The 20,536-nt window shown below is 49.0% G+C and overlaps 1 protein-coding gene and 1 pseudogene across 7 annotated transcripts in view; one reads left to right on the top strand and one right to left on the bottom strand.

Moving 5' to 3' along the window:
* Nucleotides 1-20,536, top strand: part of Myo18a (myosin XVIIIA) — a 96,012-nt gene that overhangs the window by 7,885 nt on the left and 67,591 nt on the right. For all 7 annotated transcript variants that reach the window (XM_074046507.1, XM_074046506.1, XM_074046505.1 and 4 more), the window contains exon 2: nt 3,321-4,396. In XM_074046507.1, coding sequence (XP_073902608.1) covers nt 3,398-4,396 — 999 coding nt within the window. In that variant the 5' untranslated portion in view covers nt 3,321-3,397. The remainder of the gene's footprint in view (nt 1-3,320; nt 4,397-20,536) is intronic.
* On the bottom strand, nt 6,282-12,975 carry LOC141414008 (uncharacterized; annotated as a pseudogene).

Here is a 20,536-nt window from a genome sequence, read left to right as displayed (position 1 = left end):
TGGACTCAAGCACAGGAGATGTTGGCAAGTCCAAGAAGGTGATGGAGCCTGGCTTTCTTGCAAATTAGGGGCTGAGAAGACAAGAGCAGCAGCAGGAGGTGCATTGGAGATCCGGTCCTGGAGGGGATGGCTGCAGCTGGGTTACTCTAGACATGTGGCTCAGGAAAGAACCAGTCCATAGCCAAACCTGGCCTCATGGGGGTGGCAGTGGGGAAGAGGTGCCTTGTGAGCCCTGCAGATAATAGTTGCAGGACAGGGGTGGTGAATGACAAGGCTCAGTCCCTGAAGGCCACAAGGTTGGGATGAAAGGGGCATCTTTGACAGAAAGTTAATCACTAACCTGTGTCCACAAGAGACTTGGATAGTTGGAATTTTAGAGCTAGCTTAGATCATTTAGTTCAACCTTGAGCAAAGTAATGGGTTCAAGGTCCCCTACTGATTTATTGGCATATCCAGGCATAGAAACCAGATCTAAATTTCCAGCCAGTGCCATCGTCCCTGTGCTGTGACTGTCTATTGCTCCTGCCATGAAAGTGAGGGATATGTTTGTGTTGAAACAGGGGTTTACACAAAATTACCTTAAGGGACTTTTCCAACTCAGAGATTCTGGAATTCTGGAGCTGATTTCCGTTGGTATTGCTTAGCTCTCTATCCTCCAGCAAAGAACAGAATCGGGTAAGGACTGGACAGTGAGATTTGGGTGTCTTGATGGGATAGCACTGTTGACAGTTGGGTTGCCCTGTAGTTGGGATAATGCCGAAATACTTTTTTGGTTTTTTTTCTTTCTTTTCATTTTCCCCCATATGTACCCTGAAGCCATCTTCTAAACCAGTCCTTTAAAATAGTGTGAGTAATGACTGGCCAAAGACCCCATGTCCTAGTATATGATGGGTCTGTGCTCAAAGTAGAGTCCTGAAGAAAAAATATCATCAATTGTCAGGCCCTGACTCCAACTCAGTCCAGACTCAGCTGGCCAGGACTGCCCCTGGTCATATGCCTTTTGGACTTTAGATTTCCTGTCTTCCAACTCCCAGTGACTGTTCTTGAAGCATTTAGAACCACCAAGTTCAGAGAGAACTTTGTTTTACTAAGTAGAAACTGCGGGCAGAGAGGGAAGGGGTTCTTGCTGTGCCCACAAGGAGCTAGTTACCTGGTTAGAGTCCCTACCTCTTTGGATGTCCTCTACAACTAAAGAGTTCTCCAGAATTGAACTGTCCAATTGGATAGCCAGTAGCTCACGAGACTGTTGATACTTGAAATGTGGTTAATCTGAATTGAAATGTGCTCTAAGTATAAAATATACACTGGATTTTGAAGACTTAATATGAAAAACTGATTGTAAAATACCTCAGTATTTTTAGATGTATTGTGTTAAATAGAATATATTATTTGTTAATTTCACCTTTTTTGTTTTTGATATGGGGCTTGCTATATTACCCAGGCTGGCCTTGAACTTGAGATCCCCCTGCTTCAATCTTTTTTTTTTTTAAGGTATTATTTCCAGTGATTTAAAAAATTTTTTGCTCTACTTTTGAATTAGCATACATTAATAATGTGAGGGGGTTTCATTGTGATAATTCCATACATGCACACAGTGTACTTTGAACAAGTTCACCTCCTCTGTTATAGTCCCATTCCCCCCACTTTCCTCTCCCCTTTCTCAAACAGTGTTTGGTGGTTTCATTATGCCATCTTCATATATTCAGTATTTTTTCCTTTCCTCCTCCTCCCTCCTGCTAATCCCCCACTGATCCCTCCCCTTAGACAGTCCCCCATTTGCATTCATGTCCTATCATCATTATCATCATCATCATTTTAGGTCTAGGTTCCATGAGTGAGAATATGCTATATTTCTGCTTCAGCCTTCTGAGTAGTTGGAATTAAAGGCATGTACTATCCTGCCCAGCTTCACATGTTTCTTTTTATCTTTTTTAATGTGACTTCTAGAAAATTCTAAATTACAAATATGACTTCAATTGTATTTTTCATGGACAGTGCTGCTTTAGAAAGACGATGCATTGATCTGCCAGAAACCACATGGGTGAGGGTGCTGAGTAGAGAGGGAAGCAATTAGCTAGTGCACCAGGGCCCTTGAGAGTTCCTGGCCTTGAAGCCTTCTAGGCCATTGTACTTAGGTTGGTGGTGATGGGGGTCCTTCTCAGTGAAATGAGGGGGCCTTAGAGGCACTGCTTGGTTGTGGGGGTGGAGTGCAGAGAGGAAATGCCTGTTCAGGGCCTGGCAAGAGGCCATTGCTGGAGGGAGTAAACTTATAGATCCTCTGTCTGGAACTCAGAGGGGAAGTCTCTCATGGAGAGAGAAAAAAATGACAGTTAATTTCCTAATTAGATGGTATGGCCTACTTCTACTTCGAATTCCCTGCTGGTTAGGACAAGAAAGGCTCTCTCAGCTTCATCCCTACCAGGTTTTTCTCTGTCCTGCCCCCAATCAGTTATGTGTAAGAATAAGGGTGAGAGTAGGTTGGTGCCATAGGTGCACAGTCTGGAGCTGGGGTTTTTCTCTCTGGTGGCCACAGCTTTCTTCCTGAGGCTATATTTAGGTGTTGGTGTGGGGAAAAGGATGTGAGTTTTTCAGGATCCTGTTTATCCAGCAGACCTCACCCCTACCCCCACCTCGCAGCTGTCTGTCCTCTGTGCAGGCTGGAACTTCCCCTTCCTTCCCTCCCTGCCCCAGTTCAGGCACCCAGACCCTAAAAAGGACATAGTATTTGCCATTGAAACTCAGCATTGCCATTTATTAGCTAGGTGACACCTAATATCTCCTTAACTTTCTGAGCTCCATTTTTCTCGTTTGTAAAGAAGAGGTGATCATGCATACCTTGTAGGTATCCTGTGAGGGTAGAATGGGACAGTGTGTGTGAAGTGGCTGGCACCAGGCCTGGCAGAGAGAGTCATTGCATAAATGCTGGATCCTCCAGTGGCAGACACTGCTGCTCTGGGGATAACAGGTGTAGGAAGGAGTCCAGTAGAACACGTATCTGTTGCTTTAGTGGACATGGCTGTGGAAAGGTGATAGTGCATAGTTTCTTCTCTTTTCTTTTTGTATTTGAATCTTAAGTCAGGTTCCAGGTTGTCTTGGTGCTTCCTCTTGCCAGCAGGTCTGCTCTCTCCAGCATATCTACACATTGGACTAAAGGATGAAATAAACTGAGATAATAATGTGTAAAGCAGGGGGCCTGGTACATAATTAGCACTCACAATTAGTAAGAGGTGGCTGTTTATCAGTTGGTTATGTCTGGACTGAAGACACAGGAAGTAGCTCTGCAAGAATAACTTTTCTCTCTGTGTTTCTGTTTGTAACAGCAAGGTGGAGTCTGAAGGCCTTTTGCTAAACACTCATAATCCTTTGTGGGTGACACCCCTAAAAACAGCACTCCACCATGTTTAACCTAATGAAGAAAGATAAGGACAAAGATGGTGGGAGGAAGGAGAAGAAGGAGAAGAAGGAGAAGAAGGAGCGAATGTCCGCAGCAGAGCTGAAGAGCCTGGAAGAGATGAGTCTGCGCCGGGGCTTCTTCAACCTGAACCGCTCCTCCAAGCGTGAATGCAGGACGCGCCTGGAAATCTCTAACCCCATCCCCATCAAGGTGGCCAGTGGCTCCGACCTGCACCTGACCGACATTGACTCCGACAGCAACCGGGGCAGCGTCATCCTTGACTCGGGCCACCTCAGCACGGCCAGCTCCAGTGATGACCTCAAGGGTGAGGAAGGCAGCTTTCGGGGCTCTGTGCTGCAGCGGGCAGCCAAATTTGGCTCTCTGGCCAAGCAGAACTCACAAATGATTGTCAAGCGCTTCTCCTTCTCTCAGCGTAGTCGGGATGAGAGTGCCTCAGAAACTTCGACCCCCTCAGAGCACTCTGCAGCACCATCTCCACAGGTGGAGGTGAGGACGCTAGAGGGGCAGGTGGTGCAACATCCTGGCCCGGGTATCCCTCGACCAGGGCCCCGGTCTCGAGTCCCTGAGCTGGTGACTAAAAGGTTCCCCGCTGACCTGCGCCTTCCGCCTGTGGTACCTCCACCTACCCCTGCCGTCCGGGAATTGGAGCTGCAACGACGACCCACTGGAGACTTCGGCTTCTCCCTGAGGCGCACCACCATGCTGGATCGGGGCCCAGAGGGCCAGGCCTATAGGAGAGTAGTTCACTTTGCTGAGCCAGGTGCAGGTACCAAGGACTTGGCCCTGGGACTGGTACCAGGAGATCGACTGGTAGAGATTAATGGGCACAATGTGGAGAGCAAGTCCAGGGATGAGATCGTGGAGATGATCCGACAGTCTGGGGATAGTGTGCGGCTCAAGGTGCAGCCCATCCCAGAGCTAAGCGAGCTGAGCCGGAGCTGGCTGCGGAGCGGAGAGGGACACCGCAGGGAGCCAGCCGATGTGAGTGTTTCCTTGGGTACCAGGGGTAAGCAGGGGTCGGGAATGTGAACCTCTCATGCTGTTGTGCTTAGGTGGATGACTAGGGGTACCCGAGAGCTGTGGGCAGAGCCTAGTGATTGTAGGGAAGCCATACCACTCCCTGGTCCTGTGAAGGAGCTGAGGACAAGCCTCCTGAAGTTCAGTGGGTAGCATTCTCAGCAGTTCAGCTGGGCCTCATGGTTTGATGTTTCCCTCCAGTGGCCTGTTGCATTGGCTTGATTGAATTCAACATCATGCCTTTCTCAAGGGTGCTGGGCAAGAATTTAGCTGCATCCTTGGATGCCCTCAGGAAGGATCTAGCGTTGGTTGGTAATTGCTGGGAAAGTATACAGCTTCATGATATGAGGATGGGTTAGGGGTTTGGGCACTATATTTCCTGAGCCTAAACTGGGGCATGTAGGCTAGCAGGTGCCTCTTCTAGATATGGAGACACTGTGGATGCTACAGAATAGGAATTCCATGTTATTTAGATCTCAGAGGCTAAGGGGGAAAAAAAAAAAAACCTAGGCAAATGATTTCAAATAAGGGCTGTCATGGAACATCTGAGCTGCTGTGGTTACAGCTCTGGGTGAGATAACCTCTACCATGCCTCTTCTTGCCCCTCGGTGAGCCAGGCATTGAAAACCAAATAAGGTTTCAGAGATAGCAGGGGTCAGATCATGAAAGAGCTTGTAAGTCATGGTTGAAGTTTAGATTTTATCCCAATGAAATGGGACCATTGAAGCATATGAAGCAGGGGAGTGACTGGGCCTGATTATAAAGATCTCTTGGGCTCCAAGAGTCTTTATGATTCTCTTGGGAGGAGAAAAAGTGTGGCTCTGGGAAAAGCAACAGAGATCCTGACTATCCCTGAGACCCCACCTGTGATCCTGCCCACTCAGAACAGCAGTGGGAGGCACAGGAGCAGAGACATTTAGGGCAGGCTTCTATGGGGGATCAAGACCTCTAACCCCAGGGATCTTTTGGTAGGGGGTTATATAGTTTGGAATGTGCTGCCTGGACACAGCACGAGAAGGACAAATTGACCTCTGGCTATCACTCCCTCCCAGCTATGGATTTTAGGACTATCCAGATCTGAATTTTGTAGCCTGAGCAGTGCATAGCCTGCCTGTACCTTTCAGCACTGGGTGATCAGCCAGATGTGACAAAGTCAGAAAGGGGAGGAAGTGCTAAGGAAACAGGAATAGTCCTGCTCCCAGTTTTCTCCAGGGAGGAGGATGGCTGCCCAACCTAGCAGCACATGGGCCCCAGAGGGGGCTGAGAGTGGCAGGGTCAGACATTGGATGGATACGCTGGAGTTGGGTTCCAGGCCTTGCTTTACCTTGGGGCTAGTTGAGTTTGGGCAATTTAGCAGTCAGGGAGAGACAGTTAGTGGGAGGGAAGCACCCAGACTCATTCATTCCAGAAACACACATTGAGCACCTGCTGTGTGTTAGTTAGTCCCCAAGCTAGGCCACACTCAGGGTACTGTGACTTAGAGGGGGAAGAAAATGGGACATGTCTTTATCTCAGAACCAAAGGTTATCATATGCTACCATGCCTGTCTACTTTCTCCCAGGGTAACATTGCTTTTAACAGATGGAATTTTCTTCTTAGAGCATCAGTCCCCCAGGGTATTGTAGCCAGCTCCCTGCTGAACCATAGCCAGGCTTCTGTGGGCCCTTGGGCCTGGCATCCCAGATAACACCGAGTTTGCTCTTTGTAGCACAGGGATCATCCTGGCATCTCACATTTCCCAGCCACTTCTCAACTAGCTGCTGCTATCCTGTCCCTGGGGAAGTGGATGCTTTAGTTTTTGAAGTGCTGATGGAATCCACATTACAGCTGGTGTCCCGAAGGTGCTGGCTCACTCTATCTGGGCAAAGCGCAGCTGGTACCCAGAAGACTTTTTCCCTAGGTCACAGCCTGGTGGATCCGGGAGGGACTCAGTAGAAAACCCATTCCCCATGTGTCTCCTGTAGTAATCCAGCAACCCAAGATTTGTGGGACTGAGAGAAGTCTTGTACCTCTTCCCACCTGGCTAGTGGTGGGGACTCGTGCCACAAGCAGAGAGAAGCAGGGTGCACTCAGCATTTCCACTTTCTGGTACAGACTCTGGTTGTTGGTGTGGGAGGCTACAGCCTCTCTTGTGGCTCTCATCCTCTGTCTCCTCTTTTTCCTCCCACTCTGACTCCTGCTCCTTTTCTTGGCATCAATTCTAATCCCAGTATTGTGCCAAGAAAAGAGTTTTCCTGCCTCCTCCATGCTCTTGGGGAGATACCCTGATGATGGTAGCCACCCTGCCTATCAGGCCGTTCATCAGTGTGTCCACATGCTGACTGTCCTTAGGGACTCTGAGGGAGCTGACTGGCCATCTGTTCTCTCCTGCACACAGATCGGGGCCAGGGCCTATGGCTCCTCTCCATGGCCTGTTTCAAAGGCCTTAGGGAGAGACAAGTTCTTGGGTTTTCCTCTCACATGATATGTGCAAAATGCGTGGCTCACACCTTCATGAGCTGCTAAACGAGGTTCCAGAGGAGTAGGGGTGAACCATGGTGGTAGGATAGACTTGGGGCCTGACAATCGCTCAATATACCTGAGAGAAGCAGCTCTTTCTTCTGCCATCAATCCTTCCGTCCACCTAACCATTAAATTAAACATTTGTTGAGCACTTACAGTATACTAGGTTCTGGTGTCTAACAGTGAGCAACATATAACCCTAGCCTCAAGGAATGCACAGCCAAGTAGGAAACAATAACAGTGCCAATGGAGCAGCTCGGTGATAGGGGTCAGTATAGAATGTGGGGGAGCACAGAAGAGGGGCTTCAAGTACAGTCTGGGGGATGGATCAGCATTTTGGAGAGAAAATGATACATTTTGGGGACAAGGCTGGGGATCATGTGAGGGCAGGAAGTGTCAAGAGAAGCAGCAAGAGAGGAAAGCAGGAGCCAGGCCAGCTAGATCACTGTGAGCCAGGTGGGGAATGTGAACTTTAACCCAAGGGCAATGAAACCATTTTGCTAGAGAGTGACAAAGAATCTCTCTGGTGACTCCTGGATAATGACTGGGGACATAACTGGGGTTACTGTGGGGACCTCTTGGAATATTTCCAGTAGAGCAGAGGCTTATTAACCTGGGCAGAGCAGTGGGGATGGATGGAAGGATTAGACTTAAGCCATGGAGGCAGGTGCTTAATTTTGGTCAAGTATGATTGCCAGCTTTGGAGGGATGCTCCACACGAATCTTCTTGATTCTTCAAGGAAAGTTTTAGAGGGAACATCTGTGTTCTGGTCAATTGCTGTATGTTTGCTAAAGGCCACATGTTCCCTGAGTCTGTGAGATTAGTGGAGGTATTGGCAAAGATGAAGATCTTAAAATCTGGATTGAAAGTCCCTCCTCTAGTCTCAAAAGTCTGGCTGGGAAGGTCAAGGTCCACTGAGACAGCACAGAGGCCAGACTGGGAACTAGGATGTGGGAGAGTAGGAGGCCGGCCCCTTCTGTTTGTATCCTTAGTGAGTCCATCCTAGGAGACAAGTGAGTTGTCCCCTATGATGTTTCTACAGGATGTTTCTGCTGGGTTCAGAAAAGAAGACCACTGCTCCCTCACAGTCAAATCTGGTTTCTAAGATCTGTGATATGGTTGCTTTTCCTGTTAGACTTTTGTAATCAAAGGTTTTAGGGCTGTTAGGTTCCTTAGGAGCTCATCATGTCCATCTCAACCACCTCTACCCTCAGGAGAGGCTGGGAGAAGCTGGTTACAATGAGAAGAGCATGGGCTTTGGAGCCAGGAAGACCAAAAGTAAAATCCAAATCTTTCTGAGCCTCGATGTACTCATTCCCTCAATAAACAGTTACTGAAATCTGCTTAAGGACCAGGCACTGTGCTGGAGACTAGGGGTGGGGGAATGTGATCTTTCCTTGAGGAAGCACAGACCTAAGTCAGGATATGCAACTAGGCACCATAGCTATTATCACAGAATGTGCAAAGAGCACAGTGGGGTGGAAAGGAGGAAGTGGCCAATTCTGCCCAGGGGGAAAGGTGGCAATCAGGAGAGGCATCCTAGTGGAGCTAACCCTTGATATCTATAAAATATCTATTCTCTCCTCCAAGAGTTTGAAAAGGTTAAATTGGAGAGGGATGCACACCCAATGAACTCACTTATGCCGTCTCTGAGAAGGATAGTATTGGAGGCTGAAAGGAGACTTCTGTGTACTATATTCTATGGATCTTTATATACAATAAGCTTGTTTATGTAGTACGGGGATCACTTATGTGATTTGGGCAAGTGGTTTGACAAGATCAGTGCCCTTTCCCCTGCCCAGTCTCTAAAGCCGTCTGGGGAAGGTAGTTTTGTAGCTTCCTGGTGCTCTCCCTCCTTGCTCCTGGTAAGGTTTTCTGTCCAATAGGGACTGTCAAGGCTTTTGTCTAAACTTTTTCTTTAGCTCTCTCCTTCAAGACAGCCAGTTGGGGCTGGGGATGCAGCTTGGTGGTAAAGTACTTGCCTAGCAGCATATTCGAGGCCAGCACCTAAAAAAAAAAAAAAAAAAAAGCCAGCTGAAGGAAGGAAGAGGGGATGGTGGGGCTCTCCTATCCTCTTCCAGGTTTTTCCAGCCCAGCAGGCTTGGTCATCAGTGGCCTGCTGGCAGGAGACTGGTCCATCAGGTTGTCTCCGTTTGGGAGAGGTCAGGAGAGCTTCTTTGTCTGTTGTAGAAGCCCTAGACCCCTGGGTGGAAACGGTATGAGTCACATCAACTTTGCCCTGAGGGTTCCTGGGTGCTGTTAGGAGTGGGATCTTTTCAGTTCCAAGGAGAGCCTAGAAATTGTTCTGTTTCCTTGTTAGCTAGGCTGGCTTCTGAGCATGGGCCTTTCCTAGGGGCTGATGGTAGTGGTGGAGCATCTGGGTGCTGCCTGGGCTCAGTGTTCTAGAGTGTTTCTGTTCCTAATTTTACGTCAGATGATCCTTGGAGGATTTTTTTGTTTTGTTTTGTTTTTTTGTTTTTGTCTTAAACAGGAAACGTTTATTTCATTTTGTGCCAAAGCTTCAGATACCTCTGACATCATAGAGTCTTACGATATGAGAGCCCTGGCTTGGGGGTTCAGTGTAGAACTTAAACTAAGTCCTTTTGGTAAGGAGGAGCCAGTGGGCAGGTTTCAAGAGTGCAAGAAGTAGTGCCTAAAACGTCTTTGGGAGCATTTGAGGGGTTATCTGTCCTGGTTTTAGTGGGATGCATGGTCCCAGCAGAATAGAGCAGAGGGCCAGGTCATTTCTGTTATGATGGGTCTCTTTTCTCTATCCTTGGGAGCACCATTCTGCCTTCCCTGTGGGATGCTAGATGAACAGCAGCCCCAAAGTACCCTGGCTACCCAGCCTGTGGGTGGTGGGCACAGTGCCCAGGCCACATGGAACTGGGTTTGGGTACATGTCCTGGTCATTGGTTGTTTTGCAGGCCCAGCTTGAAACCCTGGCATGGGTGCAAGATCTTAAAGGTAGCCTGCCCTGACCCTCTCCTGTCCTGGCCAGAATCCCTCCCTGCCTATCCTGAAACCCCAAAGCTGTCCTGCCCTCTGCCCTATGCTTCCTTCTAATCTCTCTTATTTACATTGAAATGGTTCTGGAAAATACCAGATAGGCAAACACCCTGACTGGGGCGGTTGGGGAGTAGGCTGAAGGGGGGTGTGTGGGGGGGTGGGAACTCAAATATTTTAAAAATGCTGCAAATCTCTGCAGCGTTTCTGGGAAACCACAAGCACGCGCTCCGCCTGCCAGCAGGGTTCCCGCCACCCCACTGCACTGAGCTGCTTGACTCTACTCATGTAGTCTGGAGAGGAAGGCAGCATTTGGGAAGGCATTCGGGACCTGTGACCCAGTCGAGGTGGGGGCTTCCCTACTGCCTGGGCAGGCTGCCTGGCGCCTCCATTGTCAGTCCCAGGCAGTAGTACGGATGTGCCCCAAGTGTCCAGCAGCACTGTGGACCACTGCGCCAGGCAGGCATTGCAAAGGAATGGTGTTTTCACGGCCCGTCCCCCAGTCCCTGCTTGCAATTTTCGGGGGACAGCCAACTCCAGAGTCCCACATGGTGTTTGGCAGCAACTTCTGTTCTGTTAAATACAGGGGCAGTGTCAGCACCACTTATTTTTTCAGTTGTTGGCTTTAGTTTGATTGGGAAACTCTTTCTTTAGACCTGGGTCACCACTCTGGCCCTCTTAATCTCTTGCCATATGTCGCTCAGAATCGGTATGGCGTTCTGCCCTGGTATGGCTCTGCCCAGGCACTTTGCATAAACTCTGGCCAGGGTAGAGTGTAGGGGTTCTCTGGTGCCCTGTACAATTCAAGGGCAGACGTGCTGCCTCCCCCAGTAGTGTTTACTGGATCTGATTAAGATTCTGCTGAACAGAAATCCCTTGAGGGAAGGCATGGAAAGTAATGGAAGGTGAGGCACACAGTATTCACTGTATGTAGGGCACTCTTCCACATGTTTCACATTTATTAACTCATTTAATTTTCCCAACAACCCTTTAAAGTAGGAATTGTAATGATCTCTTTCACAGATGAGGAAACTGGATTGCTGATGACTGGAGTACTGGTTAAGGTTAAGCAAGTTGCATAAGATAGTACAGCTATTAAGTGATTTGTCAGAATTTGAACTCAGGCCATCTACTCTTAATGAGTATACTAGATGGAGTAAGGAAGACTGTATGCAGATCGCCTTACAAATCCAAAGCACAGTGTAGACCTGGGACCTTCTCATCCGGAAGCGTAGAAGCCTCTTCATCTTGTCTTCCCTTGAAAAGAAGGGACCAACTGGCCTCTCTTGCTCTGTGGATGGTGTCCTGCAGAAAGGTGTCACTGGTATCACTTGAAAGTCAGTCTGAGAAAGTTAGCCTAAGTAGCAGCAATCTAGTGGGATCTGGGAAATGCAGGAGAGGGTGGCTGAGTGAAGCCTCAAGAAAGGATGGGGCACCTGCCTTGGTAGGCTCAGTATGGTCTTAGTGCTGGAGGAAGACACACTGTTGCCCCTTATGCAGCTTCTTTACTAGATCCTAGATCCAGGAGGCAAGGACAGTGACCCTTTCACCCTTTTGGTTTATATTGGCATGTTGCTACCCATCTCTGCAGCATTTGGGGTGACAGAATGCCTAGAGTGTCACCTCTGACCGTAGGAGGCTTCTCTGCATTGTGTGGGACTTGGTGCTCCTCTATGTGCATTATAGGAAAAAGGCAGGGAAATAAGGCCAGCAGAGGGCATGGCAGGTGGTAGGTGGGCAACACCAGTTTCTCACTGGCTTCCACTGTAGAGCCTCTGCACTCCCCTTGTCCATAGCACTTTTCCCTGCCCTCTGTATATACTCAGACATGTTGCCTCCAGTTTGAATGTCCCTTTCTCAGGGAACACTTCCCTGACCCTCTCAGTCCTTGTCATGCCCCCATTCTGACAGCACCTGTCCTTCTTCTTCATAGCATTCATCACAACTGTGATTAATGAGTTACTGATTATTTACCTGATGCTGGAGTACTTTAAGAAAGTAGTATTTGTTGAAGAAGAAAAGATGGCTCTCTAACCAGAAACTGGTTTCCCATCCTTTCTGTGCCATCTTTCCCATTTAGTTTTGATTCCTGAAACTCTCCCTTCTGACGGGCCCTGGTGACTTGTCTGCTTCTACCCACTGACTCTGTCTTTGTGTGCTCTGGGACTTTGTGTTTCTCACAGTAGTAGAGAAGAGCTGGGTTCTGTCAGCATCCAGGAGCAGGAACATGGGGATGGAGGGCCCCAGAGACATCCTGCTTCTGCCCCTGTGTGGGAATTCCCATGAAAGTGCTGGACCTGGGTGAGAAAGAGATTCAGGGTTATATGGGAACCACAGAGTGTCCAGTTCAGGAGATCCTGGAGGAATGTGCCTGTCTTACTGGCTGCAGGTCTCTGAGGGGTTGGAATGTGGCCTGGGGCTCCAGGCTTTCTCTTCCCTCCTGCTGCTTTCCCTGGACTGCCTTCATGTTGGAATGTCAGCAGGCTGGGAATGTTCACGGCAAGGATCTTTCCCAGTCAGAGCAACAGATTCCAGCTGGAGCCTGGGGACAGCTCCCACAAGGGTAGGGGCCACCAGAGAAGGTAGGCACGGGTGCTAGGACAGCCAGAACTGCTCTGCTCTTGGGGCCCAGGCTCACTTCCAGTCACCAGTGGGGGACATAAACATCCTTCTCCCTCTTGGACCAGCTCAGAGGGAAGCTGGGCTTTGGGAGCTGTAGGGCTCAGGAGTGGTGGTGAGGCCTTGGAGATAGAGACTCCACCTCTCTTAGAAGAAAAGAGGCTGGCCATTTCCCACAACGCCTCACTTCCTCCAGCCCTGATGTGAATCAGGAAGGGGAGCTGCCTCAGATTCCATCCTCAGGTGGGGCCTGCCTACCAGACCCAGGTTGTCTGGTCTATAGGGGTCACCCAGCCATGGCAAGGTGGCACTGCTGAATTTGTCACCCGTATCTGTGGGCTCCAAAACATCTCTTGAGCCTGGTTCCTGTCTTAGTGACCTTTCTGGCCTTGTGCTCTTTGCCCCCTGATCTCATTTCTGTGGGCTCCTCCTTCCCGTTCCTATTTCTATAAGGAGCTGACTCACTTCCTGCCTCTCTCCTCAGCTTCTCTCACTGCCAGGCCCTGTGGCAAGCAGGGTGCACACTGGGAGGGAGGTCTCTTCTAGGGCACTTCCATTGAGACTAGGAGTCTGACCCTTGCTCTGGGGCAGGAGAGGGCTGAATGTGAGGTGGGGAAGAGGAATGGCTTTGGGCCATAGAGAAAGCCAGGAGCAAACACCCCAAGAGACCAGAGCAGTTCTTCATTTAGGTGGATGTTAGGAAGCCTGGGGGAGCACCTGCTCCATATCATACTTTGGGCTTATCTGTGAAGGAGAAAGGCCAAAGGTGCCATCCCTGTGATCAAGGACCCTGTGCTTGCACTAGAACTGCAGGCAGCTGCAAAAAGCTAGATCTTGACTGGACATGGTGGTTCATGCCTGTAATCTCAGCTAGTCAGGAGATGAAGACAAGAGGATCAAGGCCAGCCAGGGCAAGTTAGCAAGACCCTATCTCTAAAACAAAATAGGCTGGGGGCATAGGTCATGTGGTACAGTGCTTTGCCTGGCATGAAAAAGGCCCTGGGTCCCATCCTTAGTACTGGGGGAAAAAAAAAAAAAAGCTAGCTCTCGGCCCCGGGTGGCATGGGCTAGAGGCCAAGCAGTGACAGCACTTGCAGGCAGCGTGAGACTGTCATGACCTTCCATGATACCCAGCTTCATACCTAGCCCCATCGCATGGAGGGGAAAATATCTGGAGATCCCAGTGGAACCTTTCAGAGGCATGGCAAAGGGGAACTATCTCTTACTGTACCCTTGTGTGAATTTTTCCTGCTGGGGCCCTGCCTCCTGCCTCCCTCCTTTGTGGTCTGATTCCACTGTGGAGCCGATTGTAGAAGCCCTGGCTGGGGTGGCATCTTCAACCTCGCCCTCCCCGGAGCTGTCCAGGCTGTGTGCCTGGCACTCCAGGCGCTGGGGGACCCAGCCTGTGCTGAGCCTGGCACAGCCTTGTATCTTCCTCAGCAGGCATCTAAGTTACCTAAAGGACATAAGGCACAGGGTGCGGTCACATCCCCACTCACTTGGACACGTGTCAATATCAACAGGGGCAGCAGGGAAACTGGGTCCATGACTTGAGAAGCCTGGGGGCATTGCTGTGGTCTGTCTTCCTGGAATCCAGTGACCAGCAAACATCTCTGTTCCCCTTAGCACTGGCTTTGTCTGGCCTAGCCCCTTGCACAGCAGCCTGAGATTGTGGCCTTAGGATTTCTAGATGCTGACAGAAATTTCTTGTTTAAGTGAGGTTGTTGGGATTGGAGAAGGTAAAGAGTGCCAACCTGACCACTTAACCCAAAATGCTCTTGCCCTCCTTTGTGGGAAGTGAACCATGTTGTACAGACACATAGATGCCTGTCTGCATTCCTCTCCCAGGGCTTCCTTATTGCGCCTCGCCTCCGCCCATCATTACTTGGCTTTGACCTGGGAAAGAGAACACAGGCTGTGCTCTGTGGCAGAACGCCTCCTTGGGAATGCCCTGGGTGCCATACACATACCCCCTGTAGGGTCTAGACTGGCTTTTCCTTTTCTCCCAGACTCCTTCAAAGTATTTTTGCCATTATCCTCTAGTCTTTCTAACAGCCCTCACCTTTTCTGTCCAAGGAAGGCTGGCTTTAAACTAGACGACTTGGTCTCTGGGAAGGGAGGACAAGTTTTCCTGGTTTTACTCAGGGTCCATTTGTCTTTCTTAGTCTACTGGTGTTCAGGTCTCTCTTCTGTGCCTCTAAAAGAGGACCCATCCCCTTTCCCATCCAATTCTCTTCAAAATCCCCAATCTACAGCTCCTTATTGCTGCAGTAGGAAAGGATGCTTGGCATATAGGTGTTGAATGGAAGGCTGGTTTTGGGCTATGGGAACTTATCTCAGTAGCTCACTTTGGAAGGAGGAGGAAGAAGAAGGCAGTACAAGCAGAAGGGCTCAGAAATCGGGAGTGGTATGTGGTTGTGTGTGTATTGTCAATATCTTGAATGGGTTGGGTGGTATGTGGGCTCCACCTGGACTGCCTGGTCCAAATGCTAGCTCAGGTCATTCAGCTGCCATTACTGGCTGAGTGACCTTGGGCAAATGACTTAAGATGAGAATAATAATATTATGTGTAAGGTTGTTCTGAAGATGAAATGAATCAATACATATAAAACCACTTAGAATAGTGTTTCAGCATAGTGTGTTTGAGTCCTTTGAGTCTAGTAGTCCCCCTTCATCCATAGGGGTTAAATTCCAAGACCCTACGTAGATGCCTGAAACTACAGATAGTACCAAAACCTCCAAACCCTATATCTACCATGTTTAGTTATTTATTTTTTAGGCTACTCTTTATTTTTTACCTCAACTTGCTTTTTTTTTTTTTTTATTGTTGTGCTGGGAGGGGGTACATTGGAGTATTTGCGAAAGTTCTTACAATGTATCAAATACATCATATTTAAATTCACCCCCTCTGCTGTTCTCTTTCATCCCCTCTGCCCCGATTCCCAGAACAGTCTCAATAGGTATCATTTCTGCATTTCCTTATGTGTAGGTATATTATTTGGACCACTTCCCCCCTCCCCCTGTCATGTTTATATACACAGTACCTACCCTATGATAAATTTTAATTTGTAAAGTTAGGTACAATAAGAGAGTAACAGTAATAATCAGATAGAACAATCTTGACAACATACTGTAATAAAAGCTATTTGAAACTGATGAGTTGTTTATTTCTGAAATTTTCCATTTATTATTGTTTGGACTGTGGTTGACTGCAAGTAATTGAAATTGGAGCAAGTGAAACTGTGAATAAGGGATGACTCACTGTAAGGGCTCAAAAGTGAGCTTCCTAGTCATTCATCCATTTCTGACACCCTGGCAAACACCTGGTGTCTGGTAAGTGCACCATCTGCCCACAGGAGTGCCTCAGGCCCTGTTCTTGTGCATGACTCAGCTTTGAGTCCTTTGCTCATGTCCTCAGGCTGGTGCTTTTGCCCAAAGTGCCTTTCAGGTAGAGATAGCGAAACAGGCCCATGTTTACTCAGGGCTACACAGTAATCACAGAGTGAGATGGCTTTACCCTGAGTTTCTAATCTGGTGTCTACACCGATGTTAGTTTTTCAAATTGTGCTGCTTTTTCTATGATTTCCGCAGAACAGAAAGGCAGCCCTCACCTGCCTGTTCCCAGGTCTGTCCTCCATTCCTTCCATCACACATTGGAGCTTGCCCAGATGCACCCACTTAGATTTTTACTGTAGCAAAACCTCTCAGACTAAGTCCCTGGGACAGAATGGGTAACAGTCAGATCCACTCTGATGCGTTGTTCTTCTGTGCATCCAGGCCTGGTGGAGCTTGTCTGTGCCTCTCTAGCATGTCCCAGGTGCCCGGAGTCCATTCTCCACTACTTCTTCCTTATTTGCTTTATCCAGCTGGCTGCACAAGGAGGTGTCTAGTTTAGGGGTCTCAGTGTCTCATGGCGTAACTCCTGGCATGCTGCCCTGGCAAAGGCTTCTTTGCCTTATTTGCCCTTGAAAGTTGAGGGTTCCGTTGGGACTTCTCTCTCTGGAGCACCACCATCAGATGAATCCTGCAGTGGGTGCTGGGGAAACCCTTAGGCCGCTACATTCCAGATGTCAGCAGAAACAAGGAATGATTGTGCAGCTCTGAGGGGCTTTCTCCCAAGCTGGGCGCCTTGGGATGGGGCAGGCTTCCATTCAGCTCTGCCTTTTCAGCCCAGGGCATCTGGCTTCTGCTTTCAGCTGAGTGTTAATTGTGACTGCAGTTCCCTCCCCACTTCTTTTTGAGGTCCAGGGAACAAGACAAGATACATGGGGCTAGAGGTCTAAACAGACTGTGGAGCGGGGTAGGAGAGAACAGTCAGTGGCACCAGCTGAAGAAGACTTTGGCAGGAATGACCTGGACAAACTGGAAGGGGGAACCTCTAGATCAGACATGTCCAACAGAACATATTGCAAAGATGGCGACGTTCTGTAGTTTGTCTAGTTCAGTAGCCATGAGCCACACATGGTCATTGAGCACTTGAAATGTGACTAGTGTGACTGGGGAATGGAATTTTACTTTTTTTTTTTTGGTAGTATTCGGGTTTGAACTCAGGGCCTCACGCTTGCTAGGCAAGTGCTTTACCACTTGAGCCACTCTGCCAGCCCTTTTTTGCTTTGGCCAAGGAATGGAATTTTAAATTTCATTTGAATTTAATGAGAAGTACCCCTACTCTTTTGACTTAGCTTAAATAGCCACCCATCCATTGCTAGTGGCTACTGTATTGAACAGTACAACTTCAGACAGCTCCCAGAAAGAAAGGGGGGGGAGTGGGAAGGAAAGGTTGGAGTTCTTGAAGGTTTGTGGTCTCCTGCAGAGTGCCCCTGGTGAGGCCAGGCCTGGTGGCATTTCCTCTTCCTCTCAGGAAGTAAGGTTTGTCCTCTCAGCAATTTCTGTGCTTCACTAACTCTGGAATCCTGATGCTCCAGGGCCGATAGGTCCCTGGCTGTGTGCCACCATAACTGGGGCAATGCTTCCCTACCTTGCCAAGTACATCTTTTGCCCAGCTTGGTAACACACAGGTGTTCACATGCCCAGTAGGTTTGGCGGGGTGTTCCTGCGGGGGTGGAAACCTGGTAGGCAGGAGAGAGGCTTTCTCCTTCCTGCTTCAGTGGAGACTGGGATGTGTGCTTTGTTTTTACTTCAGAGGGCTCTAGAAAGGGCCCAATAGGGATCTCCAGAGGTGAACTCACAGATCCTCAAATACTGAATGTCCAGTGTTTGAGGGAACCTGAGGTATGTCTAAAGCAGCCTCTCTGACTTTGAGAATAAGCAACATAGGCAACCAGCCTTCCCCCCATAAGACCTTACAGATAACCTTATTTAAATCAGAGGTTGCTGGCCCTGAAGCTGGCTTTCCTTTTTTTCTTCTGTGGAAATGTAGAAGAGTTGTCATTTATGTGAAAAAAAGAACAATGCTTCATTATGCTCTTTTTCTAAGTCTGCCAGAAGGGTGGGATGGGAATATAGTGTACTCTGGTGCATTTGTTAGATTCAGAAGTGACCCAAGTCTCTGTGAGATTTGGGGGAGGGGTGTGGTGGGCTTGGGGAAACCATCCTCAAGACTGGCCCTTGGTTTGGGCCTTGTGGGAGCTTGGCAGTTTGGAAATCCCCAGCAGCTGAGGGTCCATAGAGAGCAGCTGGCCTCCTGGAGCTGCCAGTCAGGTGGTCCCAGGAACTGACTGTCTAGGCCTTCCTCTTCTTGGCAGAAGGGACCAGGCCAGGTGTTCCTTCCTGGGCTCTGTGCCCAGGAGATGGTGTGGTGGCACCAGACTTGGAGCAAAAATTTGGGTGTGCTAAGCCAGGGGCTGGTGGTCTATAGGGGGTGCCTGAGCCCTAAGTCTCAGTGACCACCTCTGGGGCAGTGATCTGTGCCTCTCTACAACACGGACTCAAGTTGTCCTTGGTCTTCTGATCAAGGATGCAGATATTCATTCATTCATTTTATTCCACGAGTAAGCACTGAATGCCTACTCTATGCAGGGACTGTTATAGGTGCTGAGGATAAGGCAGTGATGAAAACAAGGTGGGCCCGAGCTCATCCTCGTCTCTTCTTTCCTGGAAAACACGAGAGGCCATCTTGCTGCCGCAGCCCCCTCAGGCCTCAGCTCCCCGGGGACGCCTCTTGGGGGCGGGGCCCGGAGGCCCGAGGTAAAATCCAGTGGCCTCAGCACCAGCACATCCGTGAGAAGGGGACTGTCGCCCTCTGCTGGGATCCAGCGGTGCTGCAGGGCGGTGCATCATGGAGCTTCAGGCGCATGCGCAGAGCCTGGCTCCGCCCATGCGCCATCGGGCGGGTGGGGCCCGGAAATGCTAGTTGCAGAGCAAGCAGGTGTGGCTCCAACCAGTCACTGTCGCCTAGGGCCTGAGTGTTTGGGTCTTTGACCTGTCCAGGTTTTCTCTCAGCTCTCTGAACCCTTCCTGAAGCTATCCTTAAGCTTCCTCAAGGATTGCTCTCTTCCATCCATTACGTGCGCACACACACACACACGCGAATTACGATAGTCTCTTCCAAGAAAGGAAAGGCACTCTTGCTCTAGCATTTTCTGTGAGGACAGGTCATTCAGGGGGTTGTGCCTGTCACCTTGGTGGCTGGTGCCCTCCTATCCAGGAAGCATTAGTGCTGCAGTCTCCCCGCAGCCCTGAGGCTACATGCTTGAAACAGGACTCCCCCAGCTTCCCTAAATAAAAAGTTCCATAAGGATGTTTTATACATTGCAAAGTAGTAATATGAGGATTATACAGTTGGTATCCATTTATGGAAGCAATGTTTATGACTTATGGGGGAACTAGAGGGACAAATGCGGACAGTGGCATATTCTTCTGTAAAGATATTAAATAAACCTCAGTGTCAGTGTTTTCCAAACTACCTCTTTCCTGTTAAACAAGCCTCAGGACTGGTGGAATGACTCAAGTGGTAGAGCACCTGCCTAGCAAGTGTGAGGCCCTGAGTTCAAACTCCAGTACCAACAAAACAACCCCCCCCAAAAAAAAAAAAACCAACAACAAACAAACCAGAAAACCACCCATTAAATGAACCATCTGATATCTCTGTTTTGCATAGTGGTGCCATAATGTTCTCTCAGACTCCCAAGCTTAAAATCTTGGTAAAGGAACCTCTTTGATTCTCACCCTCCCACTCCCGCCATTTTCTTTTCTCCCCAATGGCCACCAAGTCTACAAGATTCTTCCTCTTGCATCACTCTCTCTTCTTCATCTCCTGCCAGAATCTTAGGCAGACCCTTCTTATATTTTGTCTGGCCAATATCTTGGCTTTTCCATGGTCCTTCAGCTTCTAGCCTCTTTACCCTCCCTGCATCCTTCTGTTAGATCAGCATTCCTAAAGCACAGGTCTAGTCATGCCCCTTCACTCTGCAGAAACCTGCTGCGACTCCCCTTGTTTCCAGGCAGGGGTAGCATGGAAGGAGTAGAGCTGAGTCCAGCTCCAGGCCCTGCCAGTCACTACCTGTATGATCATAAGCAGTCATTTAACTCTGCAAACCTCAGTTTCCCTGTGCTCAATTCCCTTTTCAACACTTGCCTCTCCGGGTTTTGTGAGGAAACCAATTAGCTCTGTGCTCAGCACATGGCAGGTACTGAGTATGTGCCTTCTTTTTTCTTAGATTGATCTCCTTGCTTTTGTCTCAGATATATCTTTTCCATATGTAAGTGACATAACGCCCAGCACAACTATACAAGAAGGAGGGATGGACTGACTCAAATATCCGAAAAGCCTGAACTAGCCAGAGCCTCAGCCATATCTGGAAACTTAAACAGTGTGACCAGGACCCAGGCCTTTTCTGTCTGTCAGCTCATCTAGCCTGGTCCAGTCCTCAGACAAGTAATGGCAGAATAGCCCAGTCCTGGGTTCAAGTCTTGTAGGAAAAGAAGTGTGACTCCTTCAGTAGTATTAGTAAAAGTTTCATTATATGTCCTTGATAATGATTGGGTCACATGCCCTCCATAAACCAACCCTCCAG

Source organism: Castor canadensis, chromosome 11, assembly GCF_047511655.1.
Source record: "Castor canadensis chromosome 11, mCasCan1.hap1v2, whole genome shotgun sequence".
Classification (NCBI taxonomy): Eukaryota; Metazoa; Chordata; class Mammalia; order Rodentia; family Castoridae; genus Castor; species Castor canadensis.
The sequence above is the reverse complement of the archived record's forward strand: the minus strand, read 5'-3'. Positions and strand labels throughout refer to the sequence as shown.